The sequence below is a fragment of the Megascapheus bottae genome, chromosome 7 (genome assembly GCF_031878675.1).
Source record: "Megascapheus bottae isolate mThoBot1 chromosome 7, mThoBot2.hap1, whole genome shotgun sequence".
Lineage (NCBI taxonomy): Eukaryota > Metazoa > Chordata > Mammalia > Rodentia > Geomyidae > Megascapheus > Megascapheus bottae.
This window is the reverse complement of record NC_143515.1, coordinates 46,567,830-46,584,288: the sequence shown is the minus strand read 5'-3', so window position 1 is coordinate 46,584,288 and position 16,459 is coordinate 46,567,830. Positions and strand designations below refer to the sequence as shown.

The window sequence follows — 16,459 nt, the reverse complement described above, 5'->3', positions numbered from 1 at the left end:
GTATCAAGAGATTTCTTACCCAAAAAGAAACTAATTGTACCTTATTGAAAATGACTGCTAATGTAACAATTTAATTTATTTTTTGGACATAAATACCTAAGAAAATAATAACAAATCAAATGAGTAAAAGAACATTATTTTGAATCCCAGTCATTAAAAAAAGGTTGCACCAGTGGCCCATGCCTATACTCCTAGCTATTCAGAAGACAGAGACCTGGAGATTGAAGTTTGAAGCTAGTCTGGACAGAAAAGACTGTGAGACTTCAAAATAACCAGCAGAAAGCAGGGTGTGAGGAATAGTTCAAGTGGTAAAATGCCAGCTGAGCAAGCAAGTTGAGTGAATTTAAGGCCTTGAGTTCAAACCTCAGTAATACCCTCCCCCTCCCAATCTTAATTTTTGGTCATTAAGAGAAAATAATGACTGGGTGTGATGACTCATACCTGTAACCCTAACTACTCAGAAAGTGGAAAGGCCACAGTTTCAAATCATCAAGGGCAAAATATTATTGAAATTCCCATCTTAGTGAGTGGAGCATGGTGTCGTACACCTTTAATAACAGCTATGTGGGAAGTATAGATAAGAAGATTGAGGTCTGGAGATAGCCTGGCTAAAAAAATACGAAAGCAAAAGGAGGGTTGAGAGTATGGCTTGAGTGATAGAATGCCTACCTAACAAGTAGAAGGCCCTGGGTTAAAAACAAACAGTACCACCAAAAATAAATAATTACAAATAGAAAATAATAGTTAATCTCAATGTCTTATGTTTTTTAAGCATCCTATTAAAGCAATGGAGAGTTTCTCAATAAGTCTACCATCTTGCTGTTTTGAAACCTGGAAAAGGAGTGCTGTCTGAATGTTTCTGTTGTACTTTAAGGTTTACAAAGAAGATCTACCTCAGCTAAAACAGCAAAGTAAAGAGAAAAACCATGCAGTGCCCTTCCTCAAACGGGAGAAGGCTCCCGAGGACAGCCTGAAACTCCAGTTCGTACATGGGTGAGGAGCCTGTCTCAAGTGCCCTGTGCTGCTTCTTCAGTCTTTGCCAAGCCTGTCACCAGCCTCAGAACAAGCTGAAGGACTCACTTTCCTTTCAATTGGCTCTCATTCCTGTGGCTGACATTTTAGCTGTGACTCTGTCGGGTTTTGCCAGGCATGCGGAAGCGGCCATTGCCATGTGATTGCCGCTGGAGTTTGTGTTCATGTTGCTGAGCATTATGGCTGTTTCTGTGCCTGGCTGCCTCGCTGCTCTTTCTCTTCCAGCTCTGTTTTCTTTTCTCTCATCTCCCAGCCCATTGCTTTCTTTGGCTGCATCCCATTCAAGGGCAGTATTTTCTCCAAATATTTTTCTCATGTCCAAAATAATTTTGACCTTTATAAAAATTACATACACTCTTACCCATGTTGGCACCTAAAACTCTCCTATGTGAGTTTACATGGTCAAGAAGAATACATATATATCTGGTGTATAATAAATGTTCACATCTGTCATTTTAATGGGCCAATAGAATCTAAGTGGCATAAATTATTTTATTCTACTATTACAACATGAAAAAGTACTTCTGTTATATCCTCTGTCTATCATACTTCTATCCATTCTAATTTTCCCTAAAAATCTTTACCTCACCTGTAGTTTTTATGCCCAACAGTCTTTAGTAACTGCATATCATACCTTCTGTTCTCAGTTTAAATTTCATTTCCTCTGACACTACATGTTAACTCTGCCCAGTGGAGTATTCACTAGGTATCCCTGGCTATAAGGCACTTAAAACACAACGAAAGTGAGATGTGCTGTGTATGTAAAGTGCGCATCAATTTTAAAGTCTTGACATAAAAAATGAAGACTGAGTATACATATATATATATATATATATATATGTATCATTGTTTGCTATTTCAGCCACTTAGGAAGCTGAGATTAGGAGAATCAGTTAGAAGTCAGCCCAGACAGAACTTTGCAAGACTGTCTCAACTAAGACTTGAGGGTGGTGGCACATACCTGTTGCCCTGTTTTAGGGAGCCTAAAATAGACAGATTGCACATGCTGAGCAGAAAGTAAGACTCTACTTAAAAAATAACCAGTAGCGGGCCAGGAGTTTGGCCTATTGGTAGAGCGCTTGCCTAGCATGCACTAATACCCGGGTTCCATTCCTTGGTACCACATACATAGAAAAAAACCGGAAGTGGTGCTGAGGCTCAAGTGGTAGAGCGCTACCCATGAGAAAGTCCAAGGACAATGTTCAGGCCCTGAGCCCAAGCCCAAGACTGGCAAAAAAAAAAAAAAAAAAAAAAATAACCAGTAGAAAAAACTCCTATGTGGCTGAGCAATGGAGCACCAATCTGGATTCAAATCTAAATAGCACCAAAATAATGTAGGCCATCGCATTAAATATTTTTATTGATTTAAATATGTTAAGACTTTCCTCTAAGCGTCATCTGTTTTTTTTAATGTGGCCACTAGAAATGTTTTTTTTTTCCTATGTGGCACATATTATACTTCTGTTAGCCAATGCTGCTCTTAATTTTTTTAAAAAAGTTATTGTATGGGGCCGGGAGTTTGGCCTAGTGGTTAAAGTGCTTGCCTAGCATGCACAAAGACCTGGGTTCGATTCCTCGGTACCACATACATACAGAAAAAAAAGCCGGAAGTGGTGCTGAGGCTCAAGTGGTAGAGCTCTAGCCTTGAGAAAGTCCAAGGACAGTGCTCAGGCCCTGAGCTCAATCCCAGGACTGGCAAAAAAAAAAAAAATTATTGTAAAGGTGATAAACTAAGGGATTACAATTACATGAGTCAGGTAATTGAGTCAGTACATTTCCTTTTGAACAGTGTCACCCCCTACCACATTCTCTCCCAATTTTTTCCCTCCTGACTTCTCTCCCCACAAAGTTCATTTCCAACATAGTGTTTAATGGGCTTCACTGTTGAATTGGTTCAGCCTTTGTCCCAGGGTTTCTGTGCTTCTTCCCCTTTCACTCTTCAAATCAGATAAACTTATATATAAGACAAAGGGTATAGAAATTAGAATCAGTGATAGAAAAGAATAGACCTAAGGGGGAAAAAAACCCATAAACAGTAAATAAAAGACCTCTTACTTTTGTTTCTTAGGGTTCATTTCAATAAGCATCATTTTATGTGATTTATGTGATTTTGAGCCCCTGCGATCCTTTCCTAAGAAGCTCTTAATATTTTAACTGAGTTGTTATGATTACTTGCAGGGAAAAATTTACCACATCAACATAAATGTTACAAATTATATTATTCAACATTTGGAATTATTTTAATAAGAGGATCTCTTTCTAGTTCAGCTATCTGTGCATATATGTTATTTCTTGGTAGAATGTAGTAGAGTTTAGCATTGAGTCCATTCCACTTTTTCATCTTTTTGTAGATTAAACACTAGGGGTTTATTCTCATTAAAGGTAGACGAGATAGAAATGATTCATCATAGCAATGTTTTTCTGTTCTTTGAGCTCCTTCTGTATTATAAATGAAATAATATTTTGATTTTGATAATGTCACAAAAAATAGTCATCCATCACTATTCATTTGTGTCTCTGTTCAATCTTGCCAAAAAGCAGAGAACTAGAGATCACTTGATTTGCAGAGGATACCGGTCATTAAGAGTTGTTCGCTTGTACTTTGAATTGCCTCTTTGTTTCAGTGATCCTGGAAGGTTCCATGCCCCAGTGTAACACCCACACTCAGATTCCAGGAAGGACAGTGACCTCTAAAGTGAGAGAAGAGTGTCACGAAAGGAGAGATGAAGTAAGGAAGGCCTGATCATGGGCGAGTTCACAAAGGTCGATTTTAGGAAAGAATTACATTTAGTAGCTGAGGATCTCTGAACAGATTCAGTTAAAATGATCACTGCTCAGGTGCCTCTTAGAATGTCATCCCATGCCTCAGAGGTCCTCTTCTAGCCATTCAACAGTTGTGCTTTGGGCTCCATTTGCACATTTACTTCAACATGTTTTCTTTGTCTCTGAGAACTCTTGCACCTCACATTCCCCATTCATTCAACCAGCATGCATTGCTCTGCCCTGTCCTTCAGTTACAGAGGCTACGACTGTAGAAACAATCTATTCTACACACAAGCTGGAGAAGTGGTCTACCATATTGCTGCAGTTGCTGTTGTGTATAACAGGCAACAACACACCCAGAGACTCTACCTGGGACATGACGATGACATTCTCAGCCTGACCATCCATCCAGTGAAGGATTATGTGGCCACCGGACAGGTGTGTTTCTCTAGCCAAAAAGAGAGGTCAATTCAAGAAATGCTGAGTAGAAGTAAATTTGAGGCAGGAGGCTGAAGATTCAGAGAACATTGGATCATTCCTTAATGATGAGAGAATCAATCAATCAACATGTTCTAGAACTAGGAACCCCTCAGGATCTGTCTTTCTGAAGTGATGAAATCTGAAAAGAATGTATCTGATAGTGAACAATTTATGAAGGAACAACTTTTGTATTTCTTTTATCATTGTATACCCAGCATTTAATATATCTTAAGTAACAAATACTGATTGGACCAACAGGATTTAACTGTTGTAACAACTAGATTGTAGTCATTTTCACAAAACTCTAGCAAATATATAAGACTTGCTAACTTATCACTTTATAGTCGAGCCTTGAAAAACTTTAAACTTTATCTGAACTGTTTTATTTGTTGTTGTTGTTGTTGTTGTTGTTTTTTGCCAGTCCTGCTACTTAAACTCAGGGCCTGACCACTGTCCTTAGATTTTTTTCTCAAGGCTGGAGCTCTACCACTTCTGGCTTTTTTCTATGAATGTGGTGCTGAGTAATCGAACCCCGGTCTTCATGCATGCTAGGCAAGCACTACTACTAGGCCAAACTCCTGGCTCCTGAACTGTTTTTTAGAATGCTAAATCTTGAATTGAGACTATTACTAAAATGTTACCCCAAACTAAGGCCTTCTGTCTATTCTGACATTTAGCAGAGGAGAGGTGAGAAAAATAAAAATTTAGTAAACAAAGAATCTATTAAATTGAGGTGGAGGATCTTGCTAGGAAAATGGTAAAAGTAGCCAAAATATTCTCAATGTACTATTTTTCTCAGACAAGTATATTTTGCTTTTGTTTAGTTTGATCACAAACTTTTCATTGAAGGTAATACTTCAACTAATGCTCACTAAACTACAAATTCAAGAATAGTCTCTTGCTGTTCTATCAAAAGTTAGCATGAAACCATTATATTCTGCCTGTTTCTGAGAGTCAATATCTAGGCTGTAGAGGCTTCTGAGTGAGTTTTATAACGAGCTTGATGAGGTCCATGGATGACATCAAGAGAGTCAAAGGTGGGCAACCCATAGAAAATGTGCATCTGGGGGAGAAAAAATGAGCAATAACCTTTATAGTGATTGTAAAAAATACTACAGTACCCTAAAAGTTGAGCACCACTGCTTTGCTCCTGTCTAGCTGCTGGTAAGGCCATGCATCCTGAGTTAGCTGGCATCAGTGGGCTTCACAGCAAGTGATCATTGCTTTGCCTTATTACTTGCATTTACTTTTTTGTGTATCTTATAAACAGATCGTTCTCAGTTCATGAAATTTAAATACCTTTTTTTTTTGAAACTGGAGCTTGGTTCTTTGCATACACCTGTACTCAGTCCAATAACTGGCAAATAAGATGTCATCGGTCATTGGTAGGGGATGGGAGCTGAACTGGGAAGGAGTGAAGGTAGAGTCTAGACCTCCAGGTAGAGGCTCCCTCAGACTTTCTTAGTAAGATCTCTGACTGTTGCTTTTCTGTTTAGAAGCGGTCATACCCAGTGGGATTTTTTCCCCCCTAGGTATTGTGAAGAATGTCATTTTACTATTTTAATTTTTTTCTTTTGGTGAAATTAGTACAGTAGAAGCTCATATCCTCACAAGGACAGTTTGCCTTAGGGACACATAGTAAAGCCATGAAATTTTTTGTCAGGGATAGAAACAGAGTTGGGTCTTCCAGTGGTAGAAAATAATTAAAAGTAGGAAGACCTTCGTGGATAATGTCATGATAACACGTGCATGACTTCTTTGACCACAAAGTAGAGTCTTATGAAATACAAAAAGGCAGCATAGGGAAAGACAGAAAAGACAGCACAGTAGACATTTGAAGTAGAGTCTTAAATGTCTCTTAACTAGCCGGACACTGGTGTTTCACACCTGTAATCCTAGCTACTCGGGAGGCTGAGATCTGAGGATCGCGGTTCAAAACCAGTCCGGGCACAAAAAGTCTGTGAGACTCTTATCTCCAAAGTCTTGAGACTCTTATCTTCAATTAACCATCAGAAAACCAGAAGTGTCATTGTGGATCAAGTGACAGAGGGCTAGCCTTGAACTGTAGAGCTCAGGGACAGAGCCCAGGCCCCAGAGTTCAAGCCCTATGACTGACCAAACAAACAAACAAAAAGTCTCTTAACTGAGGGTTGGGTGTGGCAATTCACACCTGTCATCCTACTATTCAGGAAATTGAATTTAGGAGGATTGTAGTTCAAAGAGAGCCTGGACAAAAAAGCCATTGAGACTCAACTCAATAATGAGTCTGAGGCCAGCTCAGGGCTAAACATGAGGCCTTATATAAAAATAAAAGCAAAAACAAATAAAAAGCTGGGGGCTGGGAGTTTGGCCTAGTGGTAGAGTGCTTGCCTAGCATGCATGAAGACCTGAGTTCAATTGCTCGGTGCCACATACATAGAAAAAAACAGGAAGTGGTGCTGAGGCTCAAGTGGTAGAGCTCTAGCCTTGAGAAAGTCCAAGGACAGTGCTCAGGCCCTGAGCTCAAGCCCACGACTAGCCAAAAAAAAAAAAAAAAAAAGAGCAGGGGGCATAGCTCGAGTGGTTAAGTACCTGCTCAGCACCCATGAGGCCCTGGGTTCAATTTCCCAGTGTCACATAAACAAAAAAAGGTCAGAAGTGGCTCTGTGGCTCAAGTGGTAGAGGGCTAGCCTTGAGCAAAAGAAGATCAGGAACAGTGCCCAGGCCTTGAATTCAAGCCGTAGGATTGGCACAAAAAAAAAAAATCTGAAAAACAAAAAACCCAAAGTTCAAACGCCAGTACTGAGGAAAAAAGACTTTTAACTGGAAACTATAAGCCAGTTGTTTTCATCTGGAAAAACTGATGAACCAGGTTACTTCCAGTGTTCTTTTCACTTTGCAAATATGTACATTCCTTAATTTGTGAGTAGTGCTTGACCCTAAGGCACCAAATTCTTCTTCATTTCTTTTTGCCAGTCCTGGGGCTTGAACATGGGGCCTGAACACCGTCCTTGGGCTTTCTCAAGGCTAGAGCCCTACCACTTGAGCCACAGTACCACTTCCAGCTTTTTCTGTGTATGTGGTACTGAGGAATCAAATCCAGTCTTCATGAATGCTAGGCAAGCACTCTACCATCAGAACAAACTCCCAGCCAAATTCTTCTTCTTCTTGTAGTCTATAAATAGTTAACAGTATTCATGTTATTATTCCAGGTGGGAAGAGATGCGGCTATCCATGTGTGGGATACACAAACTCTAAAATGCCTGTCCTTGTTGAAAGGACAACATCAGAGAGGGGTGTGCGCCCTTGAGTTTTCAGGTAAGCAACCTCAGTGACTTCTGACAGAGTCACTGCCAGATGGCTTCATGGTTAATTTTTTCCAATCATTTTGTGTCCCCATTTGGTTCCATTAATGATGAGGTCAGCCCAGCCTGAGACTGGGAGTAGATGTGACCCGTTTACCAGATTTGGAAAAGCTGGCCTCCAGATTACACATCCTTACCTCACCTTCCTGGTTTCCTCTCCCAGGTCATTTCCCAGAGCGCGTGCTGGGTCTGGATTTGCTTGAGCTGTTTGAAATCCAGAGCAGCTGCTGCTGTTGCCAAGTCTTAGCTACAAAAGTCTGGCAGCAACTCCGGACATCCATTTCGCCTACAAATGAGTAGGAGGACAGTTGCTTCTGACTGAAATATACAGAACCAGGGAGAGGGCTTCAGATCTTCTGAAAAGAACCACTTTATAACACTGGTATTTTGGAAATACATTCCATAGTAAACAAAAATAACACTGGAGCCTTCCTCTCCTCCATTTAAATACTATTGTAAAAATACTACTTGGTGAATGCACTTTTCTTTAGAGAAGGTATTTATTTAAAGTAGAATTTGAAAATGAGGTTATATCACAAAAGATGTTATTACCTAGAAATTTTCAGTAATCTCAGTGGCAGAAATTAGGTCAGATGTAAACATTCTATATAAAACGAACTCTAGGGCTGGGAATGTGGCTTAGTGGTAGAGTGTTACATAGCATGCATGAAGCCCTGGCTTCAGTTCCTCATTACAGAAACAGAAAAGGCCAGAAGTGGAACTGTGGCTCAAGTCGTAGAGTGCTAGCCTTGAACACGAGAGGCTCAGGGACAGCGCCCAAGCCCTGAGTTCAAGCCCCAGGACCAACTAAAATTAAAAATTAAAAATAAAACTGACTCTATAATTTCCTTTTTCTAAATGCCATTTAAGTGTTGCGTGTGTGTAACATTAGTCATGAAAGCCCATCATTCCACATTCCACTCATCCTTGTACTTTCTGTCCTCTCTACTCCACCTGTTGAAGTCTTCACTTCCTGTCATCCATGTCATCATAGCCTCTGATTCCCTTCCCATTCCTCCAGTCCACCCTGCCCATTCTAAAGCTTTCTGGAAGCATAGTGGCTATTGCTTCCCCGTGGCTTCCCTACCTCTGGTGGTTGTGAACTGGTAAAATCAAGGCTAGACAGTCCTTCCTTACTGCTACTTGCTGGTACAGTTCTGGTACTTAATGCGGCCCTGTGGGTCACAGGCAGAGAGGACTGTTGAGCACGCTGTCTGCATGTTAAATGTTCAGATGCACACTTGATAAGCAGCAAATCAAAGACTTCCAGAAGCTCAGGCAAGCAGTGTTAAAAAATAATTGATCTACATGTCCTTGGTAAAGCAGTAAAATCTAAGTGGAAATCATAATTTTAGTTTACATATGGCTCTATCCCAAAGACTTCAATGAATTTCCTTGGCCTTTTCTCCACAGTTGTTCTGCTCCTCAGTGCAAGTTCAATTACTCTTTTCCTAAAATGTTTTTTTCAGGTACATACATATAGGTATATCTAATGAAAATAAATATTTAATTACAGAACTATAAGACACTCAAGCAGTAAGACAATAAAACCCAAATGTTTATAATATTACAGGAACTCAATATATCCAGTGTTTGGTCACATGGAAAAATTGATTCAATAATGCTAGAAAACAATTTAGCAGCGTTTCATAAAAGCTACAATTTAAGGTGTCAAGTTTTTCATCATGTATATTGCATGCACATTTCTATATATCAAGTAAAGGAAAAAATAGAACACAAAATAATATCTCTCATTGATTCCATGTGAAAACGTATGTGTATATTAACATAAACAAAGGAATTCTGTATGGCAGGGAATTTAGAGAAATATAAATAGAATTTCTATAGAGTTGACTCATTTTTCTGGTTTTACATTTAAAACAACTAGAGGAATTACAAGGAATACTTTAGACAGCCAGGCACCAGTGACTCATGCCTATAACCCTAATCCTACCTTCTCAGGACAAGGAGACCTAGCTAGCCTAGATAGAAAAGTCTTAAAGACTATCTCCAATTGCCCAGCAAAATACCTCACTGAAGGCATGACTCAAGTGTTAGAGTGCCAGCCATGAGTAAACAAGAAGTGGGAGGCCTTGAGTTCAAGCCCTAGTACTACTAGCATGTGTGCACACACAACTTAGAGGGTGAGCATTCATTGAAGACCCTGTATGTGGGTTGGTAACAATGAGCTAGTACCCAGTACCTTGGTCCCTGAAATTCTTGGATCTCATATCTCTTCTAGACTTATTGGTTTTAGGGAAGAAAGAACAAGAGATTAAGTTTGCCTAGGAAGCTTTCCCTTAAGAGGCAAATGTTGCCCTAGTAGAGAAACCAGATACCCTGTGAAGAGGTGGGAAAGTGGGTTGAATCTGAGTCTGTTACCATCTTGAGCAAATGCAGAAACTTTTAGGTAGAAAGTATATCAGCCTAAGAAGGTCATTAGGGTTTTAGCAATAGAGTCCCAATATAGTCCCTCAGATAACAGTCATTAGAAAAGTGCCATTTGTTCAGCAAATATGTAATTTTTATTATGAAAAATTGGTTTTGTCTTCTATATGAAGTATGTCCATGTGTAGATAGTGGAAAGGCATATGGTCAAAGTAGTTTTAGAAATCATTCATTTCAAAGTCTATTCAGAACTTTCACCATAGTCAGCCATGAGTTATGCACAGATGATTCACAGTTGATGATTTTTCTGTCCTCTCTGGTGACACTTGAAAGAGTCGTTGTCTCTTTCATGTCATTTATTGATAAGTCTTTTTGTTATAATGCTGTATCTAAGACATTTGGCTAGCCAGAGATAATGCTTTCAGGATGTCTAATTGGTAGTCCAACTGTGTGTTTCAGTGCCCTACTGCCACCTGTCTTGTTGAGTCAGTTTCTTGTGTACTTTGCTTCTTTATTTTACTTTTTTTTTTTATCTGGTAATGAGATTTCAGTTTGGGGCCTTATTCTTGCTAGACAGATGCTCTACTGATTGAGCCATGCTTCCAACTCTTTTTTTTTTTTTTGCCAGTCCTGGGCTTGAGCTCAGGGCCTGAGCACTGTCCTTGGACTTTCTCAAGGCTACAGCTCTACCACTTGAGCCTCAGCACCACTTCTGGCTTTTTTCTATGTATGTGGTACTGAGGAATCGAACCCGGGTCTTCATGCATGCTAGGCAAGCACTTTAACTGCTAGGCCAAACTCCCGGCCCATAAACAGGATTTACTTTTTTTTTTGCCAGTCCTGTGGCTTGAGCTCAGGGCCCGAGCATTGTCCTTGGACTTTCTCAAGGCTAGCACTCTACCACTTGAGCCACAGCACCACTTCTGGCTTTTTCTATGTATGTGGAGTGCTGAGGAATCAAACCAGGGTCTTCGTGCATGCTAGGCAAGCACTCTTACCACTAGGCCAAACTCCCAGCCCGCTTCCAACTCTTTTTGTTTTGGTTCTTTTTGCCTAGGCTAACTTGGACAGTGATCTTTCCATTTATACTTTTTAGATGCTTGGGAATGGCAGATATGGATCATCATGACAAGCTTCTTCTGTTGAGATGGGTTGGTAGCAGTGAGCTGGTACCCAGTACCTTGGTCTCTGCAATTCTTGAAGCTCATATCTCTTCTACATTTATTGGTTTTAGGGAATCATGGCCTGGAACCCTCCCAATCTCACTCTCCCACATAGCTAAAGTGGTAGGCAGTCACCTTTATACCTAGTTATTAATTGAAGTGAGGAGCCTGTAAACTTTGTGCCTGGGCTGGAACTGTGATCCTCCTGTTCTGTACCTCCTGTTCTATCTCCCCCTGCATAAACGAGCAGTACCCAACAGTACTTTGCCTTATTTTTAATCAAAAACCTTTTCCACATCCAGATTATGCAGACAGGAAGGAGTAGATTATATTACTTTGCCTAACTGAGCAACTCTTGTTGCCATTTTTGCCTTGCCCCTGGTAGTTGTGAAAGTGTTTCTTCAGGAAAAGAAAATCAGCATGGACAGAAAAATTCAGCCATATGGATACTTTCTAACCTAAGTATCATCTGCATTTTTTTTCTTTTTGCCTGTCCTGGGGCTTGAATTTAGGTCCTGGGCTCTGTCCCTGCGCCTCTCTATGCTCAAGCCTAGTGCTCTATCATTTTTGTCACAGTGCCACTTGTGGTTTTTTTTCTAAGTGGTTTCTTGGAGATAAGAATCTCACAGATTTTTCTTCCCAGGCTGGCTTTGAACTGTGATCCTCTGATCTCAACCTCCAGAACAGCGATAGCCATGGCATCTAGCTTCATCTGCATATTAAAAGAAAACTTTGTGGGATAATAGATAAATAAGCACACATTTACCACCAAGCTGATTTCCTCCTGTTCAATTAAGAAAGTATGCATTTTAATGAGTCTGGAATAGGAGGACCAACTTACTATTATCTAAATAAAAACTTTCTCTTTCTAATTTGCCCTTTACTGTTGACATTAAATCCCTTCGAATTATTTCTGGTCTCTGTCACAGCCATCCATAATTAATACACACTGAGACTGGAAAGATTTGAAAGGGCACCCTTACCTAGACTTGAAAAATATGGCCCGAAATAGAAGAACAACTAATTGGTCAGGGAACAATAGTTTTCAAAGCTAAGGTCAAGTCCCTGCAGGGCTATCGAAAGCCAGCAAAAATGAAAAGGAAGCCAATTATATTTCCAAAGCATGCTATCCAGAAATAAATAGCTTACACCTGCATGCTTCAAGACAAGTGCTCAGAGAGGAGGTGTGGCTGTCAGGCCACCTCTGGATTTGTACTATTCCTTCCAGGGCTGCCCACAGTCTCTGCTGGGGCAGAGAAGGTCACATAATGGAGTGGAAGCTGGTGAAGCCTTGTGGACATTCTAAAAACAATCCCCTCCCTGCACACATCCGATCTATACAATTTTCCTTAAGCCTGCTTCAGAAGAAAGAAACGTTAAGAACTGTCATTTTAAGTGAGTAGATACTTGCATCCCCAAAACATATTCATTCAGCTGCACAGCTTTCAAAGCACACTTAAACTTCAGAATTCACAAAGGCCAAAAGACAAAAGGTATTGAATATTTATGCAGTGCCTGGGTGTTGTCCCTAAGCTCTTCAGTTTAAGGCTACCGCCATACCCCCTGAGCCACAGCCCGGTGACAAGTTAATTGGAGATGAGTCTCTCTCATTCTTTAGTGCTTGGGCTGGCTTTGCACTGCGATCCTCAGATCTTAGCCTCCTGAGTGGCTAGGATTACAAGTGTGAGCCCCCATGCCAGGCAACTTTTTTTTTTTTTTTTTGCTAGTTTTGAGGCTTGTCCTTGGACTTTTTCAAGGCTAGAGCTCTACCACTTGAGCCATAGCACCACTTCCGGCTTTTTTCTATGTAAGTGGGACCAAGGAATCAAACCCAGTCTTCGTGCATGCTGGGCAAGCACTCTACCACTAGGCCAAACTCCCAGCCCCGACAATTTTTTAATAGATTTTTGTGTTGTTATTATAGAGTTGATACACAGAGGGGTTACAGTTACATGAATCAGGTAATATGTAATGAATACAATTCTTTTGGAACCATGTCTCCCCTTCTGTCACTCTCTCCTAGTTTTTCCTTTCTATCCCCATCCATAAAATATCCAATTCATTTTCCACAGGGTCTAGTAAGTATCACCACTGTGTTAGTTTACCGTTGTTCCATCTTTTATGTGTCCTCCTTTACCCTCCAAATACAAACAAACAAGCCAAAGGCAGCAATGGCAACTAAATTTCCTTTTTCTTGGAGTTCATAGAATATTATTTTATACGATTATCTGTACATAGCTATTGAGACTTTGTCCACCACTCCTTTGCATAGCCTCCTTTGGCCTCTGTATGTGAATGATTAGAGTCCTATATAATTTAACATGTTCCAGTGCATGTGCAGATAGATAGATGGATAGATAAATAGATAATAGATTTGACTTTCCTTGTCTCTTTAGTGTCACTGTCATCATCAGCATTCATTAAATACTAGCACAGTTTGAGGATTGTGTGATATAATTATCATGAATCTTAAAAGATGGATGATCCCCAAAGGAAGAGAAAAAAATTGAAAATACCATCACCTGATACAGAGCCATGCTAACAGAAACATAGCCAGGCCATATGAGAGATATGGGAAAAATAATGTTGTAAGTAATGAATAGAAAGTCATTGCTGGTCCCTTCTCCCAAGTGCATTCACCAGACACCTTGCCCAGTTTAAAGTCTGGTTAAGAGAAAGCATGAGGACATTGGTTGTTGATAGTAGTCATCTGGTGACAGTTACTCCAGGAAAGTGTGGGAAGTCTGTGTGGAATGCTATAGCTTTGCAGCCTGAAAGGATTTGGGTAACTAATCTTTAAGTGATATATAGTAGTGATTGCAGATGAGGAGGGCTTGGCTTGTTAAGCAGAATGCTTCCTTCCTCCGACTCTCATTCTTCCTCTAGACAGGAAAGAGCAGGCCAGTAGTTCTCTTTTGCTTAGAGAAGGGTCTTTGTATAACCACAGCATTCAAAGGATAGAATTTGGTTAGAATTTGAGGTAGGGTTGCCAAATGTAGGCAATAAAAATACAAGAGTCAAATACATTTTAATTCGGGCTCTACCCTAGGCCTGCCATTTGAAAGTAACAGTTAAGACCCTAAGGGGTCACAGGCTGGGCAGGCAGTATATCATATTCTGGTGCTGTTTTACCCTAATGCCTGGTCCTCTAGTGAGAGGAGAAACCCTGGCAACCTGATGCAGAATGAGCTGGATCATTGTTTCCTAGCAACTGCACAAGGAGTGGTGCTGTGGGCTCAGGGATGCTTCTTTGAACCTAGCCTTGTGACAAAGCAGCCAAGACTTTTTCACTATCTCCTCTCCTGCCTTGAACAATAAAAGCAAATTAATTACTTTTATCATAAATGTACTTATACATTGATACTACTTTAAAAGGTTTCTGGTGAGAGACAAGTGCCAGTGACTCATGCTACTCAGGAGACTGAGATCTGAGGATTGTAGTTTGAAACCAACTTGGGCAGGAAAGCTTTATCTCTAGTTAACCTCCAAAAAGCCAGAAATGGGGCTGTGGTTCAAGTGGTAAAGTGCTAGTTTTGAGCAAAAAAGCTCAGGGTAGCACTTGGGCCCCGAGTTCAAATCCCACACACACACACACACACACACACACACACACACAAGTTGGGGTTGGGCCCCGAGTTCAAATCCCACAGCCAGCACACACACACACACACACACACACACACACACACGCACACACACACACACACACACACACAAAGTTGGGGTTAGCCTAAATGTCCTAATTCTAGTAATCATGGATAATACTACAAATGTTTAATAACTAGGAAAAATAGTCATGATATAGAAGAGAAAAGATGATTGGTTGTTGAATATGATACTGCTTTTATTTTTCAAATGTCATTTATGTTGAGAAAAGTACCAGTAGGCTATACACCAAATGTAGGTCTAGGAATGGTGACACTTTTAATATATTCTGTATGTTTTCTAAATATCCTATAGCAAGCACATGGCATTTGAAATAGGGAAAAATAAGTACTAGAGTAGTTTTTTATTGAAAATCATCATTTGAAATAATTTTTGAAGTTAAAATTTATTCCAAAAATAGTGGAATCCCAATTTTTACAGTTGAAAATCAACTCAGAGGAGTCACAAAAGCAAGTGGCCCTTTACAGTAAATGTCATGAGGCTTGTCTCTAGATTCAAGATTATCTGCCATTATAGACAAGATTTTTGTGACATACCTGACACACCACCCATAATTCTGTGTCTCAGATTAGAATACCAGGCCAGTGATTGACTTCAGCAAGTGATTATGTGTTAGAAAACTTGACTGATGCTGATAATGATTTTATTCTATGTAGTCACCTGACTCTACTGTATTTCAAATATATTTGAGTCAAAAGAAGTTGTTAAGATCATCTCCTTCATCTTTACAGCCTATAAAAGTACTTTATGTTTTTTGATGAAGAAATAAGTCATTCGAGATTTGTGTTGTTTTTATGCAGCTGATGGAAAATGTCTGGTGTCAATTGGTTTGGATGATTTTCACAGTATTGTATTTTGGGACTGGAAAAAGGGTGAGAAAATAGCCACGACAAGGTAAGAAGCTGCTGGGTTCCTCTGATATCTTGCTGATAGCATGCTTTGGTAAAAAGTGATAGTTTTTATTTCCCTGTAAGATTTCATCTTCAAATTCAGATGGAAATACACATAGAAAGCTTTCACACCCCAGCAAAAACATAACTCTTGTTTTCTGGTGCCAAACCTGATATGTACCCGTTAATGTTTGTTGTAGACAATTAGAAAATTCTGGAAGTTTTCCCAGAGAGCTCTTCATCACTTTGCTTTCAGGCATCTGCATATTACCTCCACCACAGCTTTTGATCAGCAGCAGAAAAGCAGCTTTCCTCAGACTCGCACCTCACCCCTGTTTTTCCTTGTCTTAGCATCTGTGAAGGATTGTCAATGTCAGAAGCACCATTTGTCATAAGGCAGAGACACAGAGCAAAGGAGGCCCCTCCATTTGCATCTGGCACTTGCTTTCCCAGTGGGCAAATTGTTTCCCTAATCTCCCTCTCCAACCCCCATCTTATAAATAGACTCCTCAAGATCAACTGCTGTTTATAGACCACCTGTCCTCCCTCACCCTGGCCTCCCTCCCTGCTGAGTTAACACTAAGTCTGAACTTGACTTTCTACTACTTAACATCCAGCCCAACCATGTGCCTGGCACAGGCCTGAAGGCAAGATCATGGGGCAGTTGCCATCTAGCCAGACAACTTGTTGCGCAGCCTCAGAAGCACCTCCTAGCTGCTCTTTTACCAGTGCC

At 40.2% G+C, this 16,459-nt stretch overlaps 1 protein-coding gene across 1 annotated transcript in view; it reads left to right on the top strand.

The window, feature by feature from the left end:
- The window catches only part of Eml6 (EMAP like 6), a 223,555-nt gene that overhangs the window by 125,351 nt on the left and 81,745 nt on the right, over positions 1–16,459 (top strand). The window contains exons 13-16 of the mRNA XM_090336920.1: positions 875–993; positions 4,047–4,233; positions 7,467–7,572; positions 15,637–15,730. Of these exons, the coding sequence (XP_090193046.1) occupies positions 875–993; positions 4,047–4,233; positions 7,467–7,572; positions 15,637–15,730 (506 nt within the window). The remainder of the gene's footprint in view (positions 1–874; positions 994–4,046; positions 4,234–7,466; positions 7,573–15,636; positions 15,731–16,459) is intronic.